Genomic DNA, 21,803 nt, shown 5'->3' with positions numbered 1-21,803 from the left:
GCATAAGACTACATGACATAAACAGTTCCCTGATACATGAGTAGGACTCACGCATGGACAGTGACAGGCTAATGCGTTTTGGAGACAAACAGCAGAAGTGCTTGAACTTGAAACGTCCGACCACTACCTGTCCTCCCAGCTCAGAGGGAGATTCTGCATCTCGCAGACCTGAAGAAATCAGGGCATTCCTCTACCTGCCTGATCCAGATTTAAACATCTGCTCTTCACGAAGGAAATGAGGAGCAAGGTGGACAACATGGTGAGGATGCGATGAAATGCGTTTCATGCACATGGTGATGCACACATTGCACTAGTATTGATACTGCTGAGAGAGCTCAGCAAGCATATTTCAGTTACTAAGATGCAAGTGTCTGCTCTAACCTCACCAGGTTCACCTGGACATTCACAGAACTTCCTCTGGTAGGTGGTTTCATTGATACTACATGGACATTGTTTCTGCTTGGCCAAGAAAGGGATTAAAAGCTGGGGTAAGCAGCCAGGCCGACTGGAATCCACAAGTTTTTGGATTTCAGACATTTCTATACCAAGAATGCAGAAGCTGGTCTTGAAATCAAAACAGAGCAAGCCCAAGGGTCAAAGATGAAACCGCTTCCCAGGAATATAGAGGACGCCCATTACCTGTGGTTTGTGAAGTCACTTAAATCCCTCTGTTCTCTTAGTTTGAGAGGCAGAATTTGTGCATAATTCATGACCTGTCTTTTGAAAGGAGCAGGAAATGATAGTCAAAGCCTGGAATAATGATTTTAGAAAAGTGCCCAGCGCACTGTCGCGTGTCTGGCCGCAGTCGGCGGAGCTCTAACTGGAATGGCAGGAGATTGCCAACTGGCCTGCAGAGATCTGCGAGGCACCCGTGCTGTGCCAACACTGTGGAAACAGTAATAATGCATTTGCAACACAAAGTCCTGTGTTTCTTCTCCATTGTTTCCCAGAGCATGAAGCTACTCCTAACTAAGAGATGAAAATATGAACTGGGCTCTACCCTTTCTTGACAATAGCCTTTTTGCAAAACACTACTCTGTGCAGAGCCACTCGGACATCAGCTTTCAGGTCAGACTGCCAGCGCAAAGAGGAAAAACAAATCCAAGCCCAGAACCAAGGCATCTGGCTTGCTTTTCAGTTTCCACTTCAGCACAGGTCATTGCCTTACCGGCTAGCTGGTTGCCAAAAGGGCGACGGCAACGCATCCAATCTGCGTGCTCATCAGGTATTCGACATCTATAATTCAAGGAGAGTTGAGACATCTAAATTAGCTCCTTCTTGACTGGCACTTCAGCACGGTCAAAGCACTGAGCATTTTGCAGGCATTTGGTACCTGTAGCCTTGAGCTGGTTGTGGGACACAGAAGATGTGACCACTCTGCTGGGATGCAGAGGATGCACTTACCTGGCTACACTCTGGAAAGCTAAGTGCTTGAATGAGCCGCACACCAGCTACATCCTAACTGCCCGAGAGACACGGACCTGTTGACTTCTCTTCGGAGCTGACCAGACTCACAAGCACTTGAGAGCAAATAAGTAACTCTTAGCCTCCTACTAGCCAGATAAGAGTTCAGATTAAAAATACCCTGGCAATCTTTAAAATCTTGCTGTCCAAGTTCAGATAAACTTTACATATAGTTCTGCCTGGGAAAGGAGATATTATGACTATTTCAAATTATTCGGCTTTTTTTTTTTTTTGGCTAAGTACTCTTTCTCTCTCTCTCCCCTCCTCTGCCTCCCTACAAGTATATGAGAGCATGCAAGAGAAAATGCTTTACTTTTTCCTGAAAGCTCTCTGCCGAAGAGTGGTGTTTCCCCACCTCCACGCTGCTGACAAATGCTGATGTAAACAGCATGCATATGCCCGTCTAAAAGGCCACAGGGGTTTTCACGTGAATCCTGTGTTTTTTCCACAAACCCTGTTACACTGTATTTCAGCTTAAAATATATCTCCTCATTTCTGGTTAACCTACAATCCCTTTAAGGCTAATACAGTTTACGCCAGTAGGCAAAACCACTTAGCAGAACCAAATTTTGAATACAGATACTTCAGCTGCAGAGCTCTGGCACGAAACCCTTTCAAGAAAAAATTGTTAAATGTGGCCATATTAAAATCAGAGAAACCAATACTGACACAGATCGCATGCTGAAATCGTCTGAAAACACACCAGCTATGCCTTTGGTGTTGACAGGAGTAAAACATGTCATTTATAACGCCACTGAAATCATAACAGGAAGGAAGTAGACCTCAGAAACTATAAACAGAAGTTAACAGAAGTAGGAAGTACTTCAAATGCTTTCACGTAGTGACTGTAAAAAAGATACTAAAAGGAGAAAATGTTTTCAGGGTTTTTTTCTTGTTTGCTGGGTTTTTTTTTCCACTTTACGTATCCATTAGTTATTTTGAACAGTAAGAGATGGTCACAAAAGTCAAATGCAGTTTTAAAGCCCTGACGTGCAAAATATTTTATGGTACAAATCAACAGCTTCATTTTCCTTCCACTCTTCCCCCTGCCCCATCTCTCCAAGAGAAATATCTCAACCTCTTCGTTTGGTTAAAATAAGTCTTTCACCTACACCTCTCTGCATTCAAACTAAGCAAGTTGCGTTTGGCCAAGAACATAGCCGGTGCTCTTCTCCCTCCCTCTTCACGGACGCTGACTTTAAATCATGCTCCTTGAAGGAAAATTATTATAAGCTCATTCCAAAGCCAAAAATGATAATGCACCTGAACAGTTAACAGGGCCCTCCACATAAATAGAAAATGCCCCCTGCCCCCCCCAGCTTCACACACTTCACAAATCTCGTAACTGCTTTTCACACTTTGCTCTGTCTGCAAGCTGCTGCACTCAAGGACCCTTCTCAGGACCCTGACTTCCAGTAAACAGAGGTTGCCCAGTGAAATTCAGTCCTATTCTTAGCTTCACTATTTTAGTTCACTTGTCATCCTCCTTTTCACCCTTTCCCAGCTTTTCTCACGTGAAAGCACCCTGGAAATTGCAGCATCCAGTAACCAACACCTCCAGCTCCAGCTGCCAGACCAGCAAGCAGCGGGTCAGAGAGTCCACAGGCGCTGGGGAGGCACCGGCCCAATCCCCAGCCCCAGAGGCCACGGAGAGGCAGGGGCAGAGCCCCCCAGTGTGTGGCAACACCAGATCCCCAGGTGCAGGGTTCTGCTGCATTGTCCGCAGTCCGGGAAACCAACGGCCAAAGGGCAACCTCCCTATTTTCCCTTTTTCTACTTACTGTAGGTAATATCGCAGACATTTTTGTAAAAAAAGAAAAAAATAATCCTTACCTTTTGACCTTCCCCTGCACTTTTGGCTGAGAACACAGTTCCCCGTAGACTTAGCCAGCAGTGCTGCCCAGGTTCACAGTGCAGAATCGCACATGTTAGATTTGCCCCACTACAGAAAACAACACATACAAATCGAGCTGGTAGGGAATAAGGACTTTATTCTAAGATGTGAGCTGAAGCAATGAGCATATGAAGCAATGACCACTAGAACAAAAAAAAAAGTGGAAAACACATCAAATATTTGTATTGTACCAGTTCAGTGTGAACACAAAAGTCCCATTTAGTAAAATGTATGCGCAGGCCAAAAGCATATGCAGAAGCTCTGACGGTAACCTAGAGCAGCGCTTTTAATGTCTTAGAAAGAGGTCTCCCCTATGAAAATCTTCAAGCCAGGAAAAAACACTTCAAGTAACAAAGAACACAAAAGTAAAACTGATCTGTTAATTCCGGTTGGCACTGTGGAGAAGGAGGGGGATAATATATCCCAAAAGAGCATGCATCTTTAAGATGTATAAATTCAAAGTCCCTAGAACACAAGTCTGCTGTCAGACCACGTACCGGTTTTTCTTCCTCATTTAGAAAGTCAAGTGAAGTATGTCTCTTAAGCATGGGGAGATCGTGTGCTGGAGTTAAAGCTACTAAGATCCCACGGTCTACTGGCCAGCAAGGAAATGTCTCTGACACGCATACCCAACAGACCTCTTCTCTTTGCCTTTATAATGGCACCCTATCACTAAAAGCTGCAAATGGCATCAAATTATACTTCTGTAAACTTTTTGAAAACAAACGTTAAAACAAGTATTTCCTTGACTGCCTTAATACAAGAGGCCAAAAACCACTCTCCTTGAACTCTCCCTTCACATTTCATTTTGGTATCACTGGAAGGAAGCCGTGAGGGCACACAAAGAGCAGAGCTGGCTCTGTTTAAGTCAGAGGTGGTAGTTGTTTTAACCTGGCTCATGCGTGTGATATCAAAAAAGGACCAGCAGGACCATTTCTGTGCTATTTTCAAGGTCTGTCAACATAATTCTAATGCATAGATATATATATATAATGTCTAGTAGCTTTCAATTGTAAGAAAAACGTAATTTATTTTTAAAACTGCTCTTTGGGACTCTAGAGTTTTAGTGGTTAAACCACTAAATCCACAGGTAATACGAGCTGAACGGTCACTTTTCTTAACACAGTACCATAAATGCATCACCTTAGAAACTGCTATTATGGGGGCTAAACCAGTAACAACAGTGGCAGCAACAAAATTCATTATCAGGACAAATGTCAGTCAGGCATTAAAAAAAAATATGTCTCTGAAGAATTGCATTGTTTTTTAAAAATACACTGAAGTATTCTATACAAGAATATAGGCATCACACTTATGAATCTAAATTTATAACCACTTACATGTATCAGCTATTCTCAATAAACACTCTACATTTGCTATGTACCTATAGCAGTTACAGTTTCAAATTGGGAACATCGCAAATTCATGTACCTTCCCTGAGATCAGTAATCCAAAATAAATAGCCCTGCAAATGTAACAGTGTAAACTCTTGATTTAAGTCTTCAGTAAGAATCAGTCCTCAAAACCCAAGGAGAACATTAAGCAAACGTAAACATAGCAATCATTTTGTCAGTTTTGAGTTAATCTCAACGACAGCGGAAGCTATGGGAGATGTAGCATCCAAACACTGAAGACTCGTCATTTGTATGATACAATATGGTTGTCCTAGTTCACTTTCCTATCATTGAACCCCTGAACACATCCAGCCGTGATGTGGATCTCCAAATTGCGACCCAGATTTGCTCCTCCACTCTGCATAATCTTTTACAGTGCCTTTAAAAACATTCTGAGGATCATCTAAAATTCTGAGGATCTCATTCTTGAATAGAGGAATGGCGAATAGATCTGTGATAATCCTCTGGACTAGTCACAAGTTCTGGTAAATCATAGCCTCTCAGAAGATGTCCACTGTTTTGTTGAGCAAAGTAATACAGCTGCCTGGCAAACATTGGTTCAACCTTAAGAACAGACAAAATGTTAATCAGACATGTGACAAAATTCCATGCTCCTCATCTTAGTTATTTACGGTGCGTTTAAGTGACAAACAAGGCAGGACAAAACAGTTCTCCTTACCAGAGTGGGAAAACCATTTCAGTGGTCTCACTATTCCCTGTTTTAAGCTAGGGTTTGCCTGTTCTGCTTGCCAAGTTCTGCTGCCTTGCTAATGTCACACACTCCTTACCTCCTCAGCCTTTGTTTAGAAGGCCAGGTACCAGAGAGCCAAATGATGTATTAGCAATTGCAGCCCCTGAGTGTGAATGATGCCTACAGACCAGACACCCACTCGATGTGTTCAAATGCATATGCAAAGCACAGAAAGTCTTGTCTGCATTGTAAAGTACTTTCAGGACTTAACTTGAAATGCTGGAGCCCTCAGGTAGGCTAAGCTACAGTCGCCAAACGACTGTGTTTGAAATTAGATTTCAATCTAATACCACAGTCACTCTTGTTTCTGTTCATTCAAGTTCTGATGAGGAATCTGTTCAGCCACCAAGACTGTGTACGACTTAATGCTGCCTTCACTTCTGTCTCTTCAGAAACATTCCCCCTCAGGGCTTTGGGCTCTGATGGCAAATATTTAAGTTGCACACTGAGAACAAACACCTGAAGCTCTCCTTACTCTTGGGGGACAGACAGGTTGGACAACTCTTCTCCACAACCCTCTTCTGCTGGCCAGCCAGCCCCTCCACGTTAAGATATGGGCACCATTTGGGAGGAAAAAATATGCTGTCTGTGGGTCCTGCCTCTGGAAAGCTAGAGAGCAAGAAGGGTTCACGGCCTTGCGGCAGCCCCACTTGATCCCCCTTCCCTTCCTCTCACTGGCATTCGGAGGCAGCTGAGCACCTCCCAGCCCGCCATGGGGGAGACAGGAAGACAATGGGGCAGGTGAGCCAGACAGCTCCTGGGGCACAGCTGTTTGGTAGGACAGTGGACCCATCAGTCCACAAGCTGGGACAGCCCAAGAGGTTGAGGAACAACTGGTAAGGGGGAAGCAAAGTTCTGGAAAGAGCAGGAGGTACAGGCTCACAGAGAAGTTGCCAAGACAGAAGATGGAGAAGGGGGCTAGAGAGGAGAGATGCTAGGAAGGAGAGATGGAAAGCCAGAAAGTCAAAATGGGGGTGGAAAATCATTTAAGGAGAAATGGGGATGGAGAGCTACCTCTAACCAGCCATTACATAGCTCGGGATGGACTTGTGAGCTTCCCACCTTCCACCCTAAAGACTCACTAAGCAGCAGTGTGGAAGTACAAAAGCTATGCAGCTAAAGGGAGGCCATGGCTTATGACCGAAGTCTGACTTGGGACTCATGCTGATACCAAAGGGGCTTTCGAAAAATTAAAAGAGACACCAGTTCTCTTCCCAAGGATGCAATAAGCTAAGCCCTGCCGCTAACATGTACATTATCACCTCTCTTGTGGTTTTATGGGCCAATACAGCCAATTTAGAAAGTACCTGGTCTCAGTCTCTGTCATCACCCTCTCTCAGATAGCATCCTGAAACACTAGCTTTGAGTGTGTGCGAACTGTGGTCAGTCAGTCCATGAGCTTGTCAGCTAAATTAACCCTGAAGCTGCACAGGCAGCCCCTGCATCCCATTACAGGATGAGGTCCCTGAGACGCAAGCTGGGATTCTGGAGCACCTTCATGTGCAGTGGTTGTGAAAGCACCACATCTTGCACTGGCCTGGCAGTCCAAGTTGCTGGGCAACTGGGCCAGTGATAAGAACACAGCCCAGCTCTTCCAGGGGTACCTTTCAGCTTTAGATTTTCAATGCATTTGCAAGAGATCACAGATGACACTTATGCTCTACAGAGAGGGAAATCAGGTGCTCTGCCCCACTGAGGGCTACCAGTCAGTCCTTGGCAGATCAGGGGATTCAACCTCCTAGTCTGGATGGTGCTGCACTTTCAGTTATTTATTACCTCCCTCACAACCTACACAAAGTAGAAAAGCCTGACTGGCAGATTCATATCCTCCAAGGAGTATGTTTCTTTTAGGTAAGGCAGAAGTTCTACTTACATGGGCTGTAATTAGTTTCCTCTGCCTCTGCGGATCTGGAAATTCCTCCCCAAAGCACAGAGCGACCTGGTATCTCGGCAGCGGACGTCCATGGTGAGCAAAGGCTTGTAGCTCTGAGAAGAGAGAAAGAGTCATGTTGTGGGTTAACCCCAGCAGGCAGGCAAGCATCATGCAGCTGCTCGCTCGCTCCCACCACCTGGATGGGGGAGCAAACTGGAAGGGCAAAAGTCAGAAAATTTGTGAGTTGAAATAAATAAAGTTTAATAGGTAAAAAGAAAAAAAAAAGACAAAACAAAAGAAAGAAAAACAAGTGATGGAAAAAGAAATCGCTCACCACTAGCCAGCCAATGTCCAGTCAGTTCCCAAGCAACAGTAACCTCTGGCAAACTCCCTTCCCAGTTTTACTACTGACCATGAGGTCATATGGTAGGGAATATCCCTTCGGTCAGCTTGAGTCAGCTGTCCCGGGCTGTGTCCCCTCCCAACCTCTTGTCCACCCCAGCCTACTTGCTGTGGGGGTAGAGTGAGAAACGGAGAAAGCCTTGATGCTGGGAAGCACAGTGTAGCATTAGCTAAAACATCCCTGTGTTATCAGCACTGTTTTGATCATAAATCCAAACCATAGCACCACATGGGATGCTATGAAGAAAATTAACTCTATTGCAACCAAAACCAGTACAGGCCAGTAAGAAAGACTTTGTGGATGGCTGAGCTCCAGATGGATGACCCTGGAGCATACTGGGAGAAGATGAAGAAACTTCAGGGGAGGAGGAGAGAGGTCAGGAAAAAGACAAGGTAAGGAGAAGACACTGAGTTTGGAGACTCTCCCATGGAGAGTCACTTCATTTTTTCTATTTGCCTTTCCTCATAAGTCATTTCATATGCACAAACCAGGATGTCTTCCAGTTAGTATTTTTACAACAGCAGAACCTCCTGGAGCAGACACCAGTGGTACCCGGGATCCACTCAAGCAGACACCAACAGCAGCACTGAAACCAATGGCTTAGTAGAGCCAGAGACTTAAAGTACTGCCAGGCACAAAATTCAGCCTCAGCTAGACACAGTCATGGAGCCACTGTCATCACTGTGCCTAGTGGGGGAGGCTCTTGTACTCCCTTCACTAACCCACACCCTTCCATAAAGGAAAACAGTCAAATTATATTATTACTCCAACAGTCAACGTGGTCCCTCTGAAAGATATTGAGGGAGGCCTTTATAAGAGACTTCCACATGCACCAAAGTTGCTACGTTGTGTTTTAGACACTGTATTTCTTCCCAGAAAAAAAAAAAAAGAAAATTACACTTAATACAATATCCTCATTAAAGTCTGCATTATGTGAAGAATTTCTACATAGCTGATTGGTAAAGATTTCATTTTAATTTATAGCCCTGATCATGCTTTCTGGAGAAAGCTGAAATTAATACTAAAACCCATGTCTTATAATGAAGCACCCCCTGCTATACAGGTAAAGGAGAGTCTTTGAAATTGGCATGACAAAAGTACCTTTTCCCAGAATACACTCCTGTCATTTCTACTCTAACCACAAGCTTTTCAGACCAAGCTGTGAATTCAGTAACTACCACAGTCACCAGGCAGCTCACTTAAAACTCAGAGTAAACCATAGTTCTCCCGTGGGGTCTCCCTCAAAACCCTGTTTTCCTTTTTTTATTTTTTTTCCTCTCTTTTCCCCTAGTTTTATTTGGCCTCGGCAATTCTCCAAATCCTGAATACCTGTGCGAGTGCTGCACAGCAGCTTGTGGCATGGACCGGGAGAAGAAAGCCCTTTCTTTCCCTCCAGCAGGACAACCGGGGCTTGAGGTCAGCCTTGCATGTCTCCAAAACCCTCTACTCGCTCTGTCTCCCTTTCCAGGCCAGAGTGCCCCCTCCTGTGCTGCTGAGCTCCCCACGCGCCTCCCCAGATCTTCCCCACCTCCCGCTACTCCAGCTCCAGCCGCCCCTCCTTCTGCCAAGCCAATCCTCCTCTGCCGGCCACCCTCATGCTCCCAAAATTTCTTCCTCTGTCATGCTACTCTCCACTCAGCCAAATTTACTGCATTTAGGCAGTACTCCCCAGAGATCATCCACTTGTTTTCTGATTTATTGCCATTTTAGCCTTCTCAACAGTACAGGCTGCTCAACACAGGCCTTGACACTCCGGCATAGTTTGCATTGCAGGGTCCAGCTCCTCAACGGACTCCTAATAGTTGTGGTCCACAGTAGTTCTTAGGAATCCCTAAGCTTGCCTGCAGTTTGGGACCTGAGTTACACTCAATTAACACGCAGATGTGATACACCCATGGCAAGTAACTTACGAACCTAGCTGAGCATCAACACATACAAAAACTCACTTTGCACACACCACAGACTATGACTTCAACCACATGCTTGGATCTGCACAGGCACTGGTGCATAAGTAATTTAGGAGGGGGAAAAAATAACTATTGCTTGAGCTTATCTTTGGGGTCAGGCATCTAAAAAGAGATGTCCTGTCAACCGTTTGGAAGAACCCAGAGTACATCTGAAAAACCACCTGACAAAAGGGAAAGGGATTTCCAAAACCATAATCAGAGGCAGAATTATACGTCTTTAAATTAGCATGTGATTGAAGCCCAAGCCAATACTCTGACCTCAAATTCCCCTTTCTAACTGTCAATTTTCATATCCATATAAGATTTCTCTCTTTAAACATTTTTCTTGCTTGGTCATTTTGCTAGGATGGTGCATGAACCCTGGAATATAAAGTGTGCTAAAACTGTTGGTTTGGGGTTTTTTTTTTAATTTTGCAAGGCATTATTCTCCTAAGAGAGTCATGGCAGTGCTGATGCCCTGTTCTAATTAGAAAACACACCAAACAATAGGCACTCAGTTCACCTGTAGCGATGCCATGCATCTCAAAAAGGAGGCAATGTGTATTCCTGCCGCCCAAGTTGTCCTCTGGGATAACGACTGGCTCCCACCAGTTTCTCTAGGGGAACAGCTTTCCTCCCTCTAACTGCTCAGCTGTCCTGGGAAGCAGAGTTGACACTCTGCCCCTTCCCTCTGTGGGCTGGAAGGAGAAGGCTGAAGAGTGTCCTTGCCCTCTCTGTACCATCCTCTGCAAAACAAGACCTTCCCATAGAGCTCTGGAGGGGTAATGTACCTCCTTGCTTAGAGTGATCCTAAAACTTCAGAGCTTGTGAAATCATTTTTACGCCACGATACCTTTTAAACGCTGGCACAGACTGAAAAGAAGGGTTTCTACTGAAATTCATGCTGATATTTGTATACTCTGAGCAAGATCTCAAGCTCACTCTGGGTCAGGTTGAGAGCAGTGTGAGTGCAGACCACAGACCTACCCACGACTTACAACAGCAGGTCCAAGATCAAGATCCACCTTCCTCTGTCACTCAATTTGTGGGAAGACTATTTTGTTAGGTTCCTCCTTACGCTTCTTTTTTGAAGAGATGTGGGGTGTTGGGTATCACCAGCTGAGCATCACCTCACTCCTGCTGGTTTGTGCAGGGGCATTGAACGTGCACAGAGAGCAGAATTTGACAAGATTACTCAGGAGTCAACTACCCCTTGGTTGCACTTGCCCAGAAGAAGTGAGGGGTAATTCTTACTGTAATTCATAAGGTAACATGAAAAGAGCACTACTGTAAAACTGATGCGGAGAGCAACCGGGTGACATCTCCAGAACCGATATCAAAGCTATAGTGGGAATTACCTGCTAAAAACTGCTGAGTATCAAAGAGCTTGCATGTTTGGTCCCGCTCCAGCTTGTTGGGTCGGTCACTGCAGAGCGCCAGAGGCCCATCCCAGTAGATCCTGCTTTGGCAAAGTCTCTTAGCGTAGAGGCCATCAGGTGCCATCCACAGTATTACCCCCCGTTCCAGGTGGTTCAGTAGTTTTTCTATGTTCTTCCTCTGGCCGTTATCCTCTGGATAAGGGAAGATAACTTGGTCCAGGCTGCTGACCTCATAACTTTGGCCATGGGATATCCTACAACCTTCAGGACTAGAAGTTGTCACCTCCTTTACCAGTATTTCACGGTAATATAAGCAGATGTGGAGTCGACAATCTATAAGGAGGGAAAAAAAAAAAAGAATCACTGTGATACATCAGTACGAATGTTTTTGTTTTCAGATCTGTACTAAGGTCAAGAGACAAATTTACATGAGATTTTTGAGCCTAGTGGTCACCACCACCCAGAAGACAGGTCCACATCAGCAAAAATCATATAAAGAATATAAATACTAAAACTTTTGGGGCACGGTAGCTCTCCCATTTTATTATAATGGCTACTGATGTGGGAATTTGGCAGTAACTAATGTCCCGCAAACTTCACATTTCCGTTTAAAAGAGAAAGTCTGCACATGAAAAGTTGTAGTTTGTCACATTTTCCAAGTTCACGTCACAATTAAACCCACTAGCTCAGTACGCTTCCTCAGATTTAATCAGGAAGTAGCTGTGCTTCTCCCCAGATTTTGCATAAAAGAAGAAATCTTCTGTACAGAGAACCTGCAAACTTGCACTCAGCTGCCTGAAGAGAAGTGACTTCTGGCTCCAGCTCCAATTGTGCTGTACCCGAAATCCCCAGCCTTCCTTTCAAATGGCCATTCGGTCAACTTGGCTGACCCCTAAGAACTCCCACAGCAGTGAATGTGTATACATATAAAACATACGTGTGTGTGTACAATATATGTTTATATATACACGAATATACACAAACACACACACATATATACAATACAGACAGACTCTGATTCAGGAGAACAATCCTGCTCAAGAAACCTGCCGGGTATCATGTTATAGGTTTATCCATTATTTCTCTGAAAAGCACATGCCCACACCTTTTCCCAGAGTTATTCAGAAAGTCCCTCAGGAACCGGACATCTGCAGATCAGGCTGAAATTACTTTCCTTCTCTTTCCCAAATTATTTTTTTCACCACGAATAATGAAGCAGAGCAAAGCCAGATGGCACCAGCAGGAACACAGCAAGGTACCCAGGTAACATCAGCTTTTGTGGGGGCTCCTCTCAAACAAAAAACTGAGCTAAAAGTCACTGACCTCCTCAAAATTTCCAAACTCCCCTGGGAAGGCCTGATTTGGTGGCTCACCGAAGCAACCCAGCACTAACACCAGCAAAGCACTTCCAGTAACTTTACCCACAGTCCCTCAATCCCTTGGAGCTGGGGCTACAAGTGCTTAAGTATTCTGGCAAACAGAGGCTTAAGCCCATACACCGATTTCATTCACCAAAGAGGTTTCTTTTTTCTTCTTTTTTCTTTTCAACAGAAAGGACAGATGGTGCCAGGGCAAGTCAGCAGTGGGAGTCTCTTGTCAAGCTCCTCAGAAAGCCCGGGGGGTTACGGACCTTACCTGACAGGGCGAGGGCTTCACCAGACCTTATGCTTGGCTCAATCGGGATGCCAGGAGTCTGGGACTCAGGAGGGGCACAAGCATAAAAGGTTCCTGTCACCTGACAACCTGTTTTCACAAACAAAAGTCAGTGACAGCTGCCTAAATCCTAAAATAAAAGCTTGGGCAGAGATCACAGCAATGCAAAAGCGAGTTTTTCTGGGCCCCACCAGGAACTCTCTCTCTTCCTCCCTTCTTCTTAAAAAGGTCTTATTTCCCAATTTTTACAAGTATGTCAACTCTACCAATCTCTCCAGATGCTATTTGGGCTATATTTTTATTTGGGTCTGCATGAAATACTCCCTTAGCATTTCAGTATTCCCTCTAGTCCTTTTTCCTTACATAAGATGTTATTCTATTACAGAAATAATTTATGTTTTTAACTAGACCACAGTGCTCTTAAAAGTTGCTTGCATAAAACCACCCCTTTTGTATAAGAAGGGTGTAACAATAAAGCTGGAATTAACACTGTTTTAAAAGTAGGTAAAGAAAATTATGCAGCAGGAGATTATTAGGGTTTTATTAGCAGGACTATTATTAGACTGTTCCAAGAGATACCTTTCAGTAAGTGGACTACAACATGGGCGGTTGATGTTTCCCCTCTGATTCTTAACGTCAACAAAAGCCTTTGGAGGATGATGCAAGTGACTTGCAGACAACCACACGCTACCTTTCCCAACAGCAGAACCCACAATGACCAGGGGCTGGGGCGATGCGGATACAAAACGCCCACATTTCTTGACACGTTCTAGAGCCCAATGTGAAAGCCAATACCAGCCACTAACAACGGCCTCCAAAGTTAGCAAAGCATCCGAACGTTCATGAACTCAGGGCAGAGTTCATTCGGTTTGCTACCTCAATTTTATAAAAAAATTGAGCAAATAGCTCAACTACAAGCAAAAGATTCTGGCTAATAATTCCAATATACTGCCAGCAAAAGTTGCAGTGCACTGAGCATTTACTTTTTAGCAGACCCAAAGATTTCTCTGCACCAAAACCTCTAGAGAGCTGTCCTCTGAAAACTCAGTATCTGCTCCAAGAAGTCCTTCCTCACCTCTCATCCTTTCCCGCCCTTCCGAACTGGCTGCTTCGCCTCACGAAGCAAATGTCTGCATCCTCAGCTGAGTTATCCTGCATACAGTTCCCTTTCTCTCATATTTTATCCCCCGCAGGCTTCAGCATTGCCAATTGTCACAATTCAGGCTTTTTCCTAAGGATGCAGAGCTTGGAATGCCATGATTCTGTTAGGCTCTGGTACTGTGGGATCTTTGGGGAGGAGAATGTCCCTTTATTCTGTTTCTGCTGTACCAGCCCCAAGAGAGACTCAATCCATGACAAGTTGTCCCACTGCCGCAGCACTAAAATAAAGTAGTAATTTCAGCTTTCCTCTCAGGAGAATAATGGCATTCTACTCCACAAGGTTGGAGCAGAAACCTCACCTATGTGTGCCTCAAAAGGTCCAAAATCAGAAAGGAAAGCTAAAGAACACATGTCCCCATTTCAGGTTTTTTTTTTTTTTTTGCAGGGGGGTAGTTGCCTTTATTGCTCAGGGCTTTTGAGACAGCTGAGGATTTTGGGGGGCTGACTTGTATCAACGCAGAGGACTGAGCAGCCCACACACCACATGTATGGTGGCAGTGAAAGCAAGAGCCAAGGCAAAGGCTCTTGCTACGGACCCTGTGGCTCTCTTTGAAGGGAGCCCAGCACTCCTCTCCAGCCACTTCTATTAATCCCAATCAAAGCCACGAATAAGAAATCTTAAATCAGCGGTCCTTCTAGGTGACCGCCTCAGCAGGTAACCCTAAACGGGAGCGTCTCGTCTTACCATTTTCACAGCCAGGCCCTTGCCAGTGATGACTGCGAGCCGTGAAGGGGACGCTGGTGCACTGGTAGGGGATATCGGGATGTGGCTGCTCCGGGGCGAACTCCCTCCAGTTCCGTTCATGGGGCACCATGTAGTTTGGTACCTATTCAATTTAACGAGATATTCTTTTACTCGGCAGCTGTCAAAACTAATGCTAGGCGTTGGCATCAGCTTTCACATTTCAGCTCCTTGATTTGCTCTGCCAAAGCCCGCGGAGGTCTAAGCCTTGCCCAGGCTACAGGAATGGCACCTCGCCACCACCAGCAATGAGGCTTTCAAAAGAACTTCTCACCACTGGTGTAAATAATAAGCAGGGTGGAATAACAAAAGGCAGTCAAAGCACTGCTGGTAAATGTCTGCTTGGAAGAGCAAGGCGTCATTGGGTGCTTACATTCTGGCATCAAGAGAATGGCAGTGCACAAATATCTATCGCCCAACAGAAAAGAGCTATTACTCAGGGATAAACAACACCAAGGGAAATCAACTGCCCTGTGGCCTCATATGACATTAGAAAAGCCGCTTCTCGATTTCTCAGTTTTCATAATAAAGTTTCTTCCCAGAGAGAACTAGACAGCCACGCCAGCAAAGACAGACATAGCGCATAGCACAGAAACGATGCCGCTCGATGTACAAGCACCGAGCGAAATGCATAACCGCTGTCATACCTGAGATGGTAGTGAAGTGTAAGGAGATGTTATCGGAAAGGGATGGTTCATCATTAATGGTTGCTCCTCCATGCTGATCTGTTTTGCACCTAGGTTCACCAGAGGGACAGAAATAAATGATGTCAACCATATCCTAAGGAAATACAAAACTGGCACATTGAAGACAAATCCATACAACCTGCCTTTGAACAAGCAGAGGACTAAAATGCCCTCCAGTGCCAATTTGGAACAGGACTTCCAGCCCTCCCTTGCAGGCAACTCCAGCAGGCAGTCTGTCCCACTGGGCTCCCTGATGCCCTACAAACAAGTGTTGCCCAGCCATCCCGAGTGCACTACGATGCCCTCCCCGGGCCCTGCCAAGCCTTCACCTCCCACAAGCCCTGTCTGGCATCAGGAGCTTTTTGGAAAGCAGGCAATGCCCCCAGGCTCTGCCCAGGAGGCTGCAGGCTGTGCATCTCTTGCTCTTCCCCCAGCAGCAATCACCTACTGCCCAGCTCAGAACACTTCTGCTCTTCCCTGTAGTCAAAACCTAGATCCAGCAAGCAATTTCATTTTTTTTCCCTGTCCCTTGAGCCACTCGCTTGCTTGGCTCCCTCTACACAGAACTGGCAGGGAAACTCCAGTTAAAAGAGCAATTCCTCCAGTGAAGCACAGGGCGCCTGTCTGCATCCTCTGCAAGGGCTCCCTTTCAAACCCCAGCAGTCCTCCTGCAGACGCGGCCTCTTAACTCAGCAGAAGAAGCTGCGCCTGAGCCCTGCATTTTGGCTTCTTAAAACACTGAAAAAGACTGCAGGGCCAGTCCAGAAAAGCACGCTTCAGCCCTCATATGCTTACAATGAGATATATTCACACTCCGTTACACAGGGAATTGGAGATGCTTTACCTTTTTTAGCTCCTTCTGGCACTATTCTGTACACTTTATAGGGATCTGAGATGTCCAGCTGGCTTCTCTCCACCAGTTCTTCAAAGTCATTGCTCTTGTTCAAAGCACACCTTAATCTTGTCTTCCAGGTAGGGGGATCTGGTTTATCAATGCCCTCTCTGAACTTTCCTTTAAAAAGAGCCCAAGCCTGGAAACATTTCAGATAATCAAAAGAACAAGGCAAAAAAAAAAAAAAAAAAAAGAAAGAAAGAAAAAGGAGAATCAACTACAAGGTACAAGTCCACAATGCTTGAAACAGCATATATGTGTGTGCTTATATGTGTATGAATTTACTCCCTACAGGTTTAGGCTGAGTAAAAAACAGCATGGTACGGTAGGAAAGACAGTTGAGCAGGCACAAGGAAAGGGAGAAAACGATCCAAGACAAATGTGGAAATAGATGTGCTGCAGTCCCACAAGCATTTAGCTCCGCACAGAGAAGAGGGAAAGCATGGGCTGTCTCATCCCACAAACACAGGGAACACCACAGCCCAGACAGGGCCACCATGCCAACAGCCGATGGCCGTGGGCACCCAGCAGAGGCAGGTGGCAAGGACGGGATGGCGAGGGGCCACCACAGAGCCTCTGGACATCCCTCCTGCCCCAGCTGTGTCCCACAACCCCACCCCCGGGCTGAGTCCTACCTTGAAGAGAGCGGCATCCTCCTCGCGGTTGTAGTCCTGCTTGCCGGCATGCTTCCAGGGGATGCGGAAGATGCTCTTCTCGTCATTCTCCCACACCAGTCCCGGGTACTTGCCGCTGTCTATCTGGTCGATCAGCCACTGGCGGAGTTTCCCGTTGCCGCAGCTCACCGAGTTCATCCCGCACTCGCCCGGCTCCAAGTTCATGCCACTCGTGTCGGGGGTCGGGCGAGGAGGTTTTGGCGTGCCTCACCAAGCCCACCGCTCCGCACACGCCCAAGCACCGGCTCTCAGGGGGGCTGCAGAGGAAGGGGAGAGGGGCAGAATGGAGAGAAGAGGAAAACCCAGAGGTCAGGTGTTGGCTGAAGTCCTCATGTAGAGCCCCATCAGCGGTCCCCAGTCTCCTGGTGCCACAAGCATCACATCAAACGGTAGCTACAGTAGGCAGAGGGGGCCCCAGGGGGCCCGGGAAACACGGTACAGAGCTTCAGGAAACCAGGCACAGCCCCCCACAGCCCTCCCCAGGCACCGCTGGTGCTGTAGACTTTGACAGACTTCCCCCCTGTCCCGACACTGTTTTGCATGAAAGTACACGGGTTGTCGAAATTTTCACAGCAAGTGTGACTTAAGGCACAAACCCTCTGTCCTGCTCAGAGTTCATCTGGTTTTTCACTTTTTAACCAAAAAAAAAAAAAAAAAGCATTAAAAGGTATTTGCACCTGACAGTACATTTACGTAATGTCAGACACACGCACACAATTTGGAGGGCCTCACAGGCAGTTATGATCTATACGGCATCAAACTATAACATCAGAGTAGTGTTCACAAGTTCAGTTCAGCAAGGCTCACTCCAACACGATGTCCTATCCATATCCACCCCTCCAGCTGCTCCCAACACGCATCTACCGTTAACATTCATCGCAAATATCTAAAAGCGGAAAGAGGGCAACCCACGGAGCCTGGCATACAGGGCACTGTCCCCAGGGCCGTGGGAGCCCGGGGCCGGCCACACAGAGCCCAAGCTCTGCACGCCGTGGGAGCAGTGTGGCTCTGCAGCAATGGGCACGCACTGGAAAGGTCCTAAGGGGCGGACACAGACACCAGTGATAGGGACCTGGCGTCAGGTTTGCCTCCCCGACCTGAGACGGTGCTTGAATGCCCAAAACCTTGCTTTGGTGGGTTCCGCCCCCCACCATTACATCTAACAGAAGAGTGATTCCTCACGCAGAGTCTTTGCCTCTACACACTTCAGAGAACCCATGCCAGACAGGTGCACACTACTGGGGGCACCTCCGTACCCTTTACACTCCTCCTCAGGTGGCAACACCACCCCCGGACACTAAACTCGGTCCCCCAGCTTCTCCCCTGGGTGCGATGTGCCTGGGGGACGGCCAGGGTCGCGGTTAGCCCGCGCGTGGGCCGCCAGGCCCCCTGCGAAGATCCCCAAAAAGTCCTTCCCTCTCCTTACAGAGAGCATGAAGAGGATCCCCCCGTACCCGCTACCGCGACCCTCCCTGGGGCAGGGGGAGCGGGAGCGCCGGGAGCCGGTGCGCGCCTCCACTTCGGGAGCAAATAACGGGGTGGGAATTTTTTTTTCTTTAAATTAGGGGTAAAAAAAAAAAAAAATAAAAAAAAAAAAAAGCCAAACGTCTCTCTCAGGTGCGGAGAAGCCCAAACCGGGGAAAGCCGAGATGCCCGCACCGCCCACCCGCGACCCCCTCCCCGTCCCATCGGGTCCCAGCAGGGAGTCGGTCGGAGCGGTGCGGCGGCCCAGCGGGGCGGGTTGGGGGGTCGGGTGGCGGGGAAGGCTGTCCCCCGCCGCCACCGCTTACCTCTGTCGCGGCGCTAGGAACAGGCTGGGGCGGCTGGAGGGGCGGCTGCTGAGACGGGGCAGACGGCGACTGGGCCGGCAGCACCGGGAAGTTTCTTTATATGATGGAGGGTGTCGTGCCCGTTTTGGGGGGGCGGAGAGTTGGGGGGGGGGGAGAAGGCGGGCTCTGGCCCGGAGGTGGAGCCGACGGAAGGGAGCGGGGAGTTTGCGAGCTGGAAAACATCTGAGGCAGTGACATACCCATTGCTGGTAAACACACGCCGCGGGGCTGGGGGGGGGGCGCAGCTCGACGCCCTCTCTGCGTCCGTGTTGAGTTTTTTTTTGGTTTTTGGGTTTTTTTTTTTTAATCTATACAGACAGACACATACACATAAATAGCGTGGGGAAACTCCTACCTATGGTAGCCAGGCGGCTTTTACTGTAAAAGACCCATCTAGCTACACCCACCAGAAGCGTCCTAGACGGCGCCGGCCGGGCGGCTCGGGGAGACGGCGGGGGCATCCGCCCACCCACTCACGCACCCATGGCGACCGGGGCCGGTATCCCCTGCTCGCACCCCCTGTGAGCCAGCCCGGCTTTGCCCGTGCCACCGACTCGGGAGGGGGATGAGAACTAACCGCCCGCTCATCCCGAGGGGACAGCGAGCCGGCGGGTTTGGGGCTCGGGCTCTCCCCCGGCCAGCCCGTGAGGTGTGAAATGGCGGGACAAAGTAGGGGGGCAGCAAGCCCCGACGGGGCGGCAGCAGCCGGAGCCGGCTGGGAGCAACTCCTGACCCTCTCTCCCTGAGCTCCGGGGATGCTGCCCCGGGAAAGCCCCGTCCTCAGTACCGGCAGCAGAGCCGGGGTTGGGGGGTGGTGGGCAGGGAACCCACTCGCTCGCCTGCCAGCCAAGCCCCCTGCCCTAACGTGGTGGGAGCCGGGACGGGGCGGGGTGGGGGGACGAAGGAACGAGGTTCGGGCTTGCATGCGAAAGACTTTCTTACCGCCTTTCGGGTTTCAAACACGTGTTTCATGCCACGGCACTTTTTTGTTGTTGTTCTGTTTTAACGTCTCCGGCACACATCCACATCCTTTCTGCTGTAACGTATCAGATGAAAAAGCCAGCCAGCGTGCTGGCAGGCCGCCGGTGCCGAGGGAACACGCGGAGTTTAGGATGCTAATTGCAAATCTTCAACGCCATCTTCTGAAATTTAAATGTAATTATCGCCACGTTTTGAGGGAGAAGTGAGAAGCGCAGGCGGTTTGAGATAGCGGGTCCGTAACACACCATCCGTCCCCTAAAAAAAAAAAAAGAATTGGCAGCACCCATCAGAAATCTTTTCAGCCACCAGTTAAGGCACCTTCAAACACTGAATTACGTCTTTGAGATTGGAGGTGACCGCCACCATAAATCAAGACGAGCAACCGCAGCTTTACCAAAGGCATCTAAAAGGATTTCTAAAAAAATCCAATTTCGATTCCCGGGAGCAAGACTGTGTGGTACTCAGGGCGCCAACTGTAATTTCATTAAGTATAAAAACATCTCGAAATATAGCACTAAAAAATGAACACTTCCAATGCCTTCTCTTTTTTGCAGCTTTTAAGACAGCAAATTCTGGGCCAGTGTGAAACACGCAGATTTGATCCGCATTAGGTCAAACTCTTTGGGGGGGGGAAAAATCATCTTTCTCAAATGCTGGAGAATATGTTGAAAAAAAAAAATTGTTATTCTTGGCCAAATAAATCCATGTATGGATAGAGAAGTAGATGAGTTACATGTTCAGAAATCTTTAAGAGAAGACAAAGTTAACCGTAAAAAAACCCCAGATAGTACATATGTGGGAAATTACCTGACTGAGTAGTTGGTTGCTGTCTTTCTGCAGCAAGAACTCCATTAGAAAACTGTCTCCAATTGCCTAAATTTTGGAGGGGATGCTTAAAGCCAGACCCCTGCATGCGCACTTGGTTTTTGCACACAAGTCTTCTCATGAGTAGGACGTGCTGATCTCATGAGCTTTGCTGACTTCGTTACTCGGGGTTTCTGAGCATCAGCCATTTCCATTTAAGATGGCAAAAAAAATTTAGGATCACCCTTTCGGTCTGTGGAATAGAACACTCTGATCAATAACACAACTATGGCGTCTGCATTAAATGCTGCAACAGCGTGCTAGTAAACTTTTGTTGGGTGCTTTTTGCATATGCTGAGAGATTATTCCTCCCAAACAGCCTTGCTGGTGATCTGAACACTTACGGCACCTCAAGCCTTTTTGTATTTTCTAGTGATTTCCACACCATTGCGCGTGCCTGACCCTTCAAACCTTACCCAAAAAGCCCCACTGCCTTCATGGAAGTTTTCTGTGTCGGTGACCAAATTGAAGTCCTCTTGTGAAAACGCTTTTGCTGCTGTTCAACCACGGCAGTCACTGCTGGGCCCCCCTGGTTTTCACACTCTTAAGGTCACACTGACTAAAGGCATGCCAGGAAAAGTGACTGTTTCTTCTCAACAGTCACTCACAAGGCCTCTGCGTAGAAAGCTGGCTTCTGCTTTCACCAAACCCCTCTGAAGTCCCAGCTGACTCACCTGGGAATTGCACACAAGGCAGAAAAGCAAAGAGCTGGCTTAGACTGGCTCTCTGACATGGGTCCCTACGAGAAGGGACCAAAGGGCACGCGTGTATTAAACGCCCTTGCACTCGGGAGTTTACCCCTCACACCGTAAATAATCCTTCAGAGTGATTGCCCTTGCTTTCCTGGGTGCAAAGGCTCTCCTGCCTCCGGTCTGTGAGCCCGGGGGACCTGTTGGAAATAGGCTGGAGGCAATATGTCTGGCAGCAGGGGCCCTCTGAGGATTGCGCTCCTTCAGGGGCTCTCCCCATGCCAGAGACCACAAAATCCCCTTGGGCACGGGCCTCACTCCTTGCCTGGCTCCCGCTTGGGCTGAGAGGGCTGCGCTGGCCGTCCATCTACCTGCAGCTCCGGTGGGAACGCGTTTGTGATGGCAGGTCCCGGGCAGGAAAGGCCGAGCCCTCCGCGCGCTCACTGCAGCCCAAGCACAGGGCGCAGAGCCCCAGCAGTCCAGCTCTAGTCTTGGGTGAAGACCATGACCAGGGCTCTTCAGGAGCCC

General features: G+C 47.7%; 1 protein-coding gene across 1 annotated transcript; it reads right to left on the bottom strand.

The window, feature by feature from the left end:
• Nucleotides 1-5,172: 5,172 nt before the first annotated feature.
• Nucleotides 5,173-17,092, bottom strand: IRF4 (interferon regulatory factor 4). The gene is made up of 8 exons (XM_010123897.2): nucleotides 16,874-17,092; nucleotides 16,191-16,377; nucleotides 15,308-15,396; nucleotides 14,604-14,745; nucleotides 12,740-12,847; nucleotides 11,084-11,437; nucleotides 7,377-7,489; nucleotides 5,173-5,316 (listed from the first exon to the last, which is right to left on the bottom strand). Exons 1-8 carry the CDS (start codon nucleotides 17,075-17,077, stop codon nucleotides 5,173-5,175), a joined length of 1,341 nt encoding a protein of 446 aa, XP_010122199.1. The 5' UTR covers nucleotides 17,078-17,092.
• Between the last annotated feature and the right edge of the window lie 4,711 nt (nucleotides 17,093-21,803).

Source organism: Chlamydotis macqueenii, chromosome 2 (assembly GCF_036417535.1).
Source record: "Chlamydotis macqueenii isolate bChlMac1 chromosome 2, bChlMac1.mat, whole genome shotgun sequence".
In the NCBI taxonomy this organism is placed as follows: Eukaryota; Metazoa; Chordata; class Aves; order Otidiformes; family Otididae; genus Chlamydotis; species Chlamydotis macqueenii.
The sequence above is the reverse complement of the archived record's forward strand: the minus strand, read 5'-3'. Positions and strand labels throughout refer to the sequence as shown.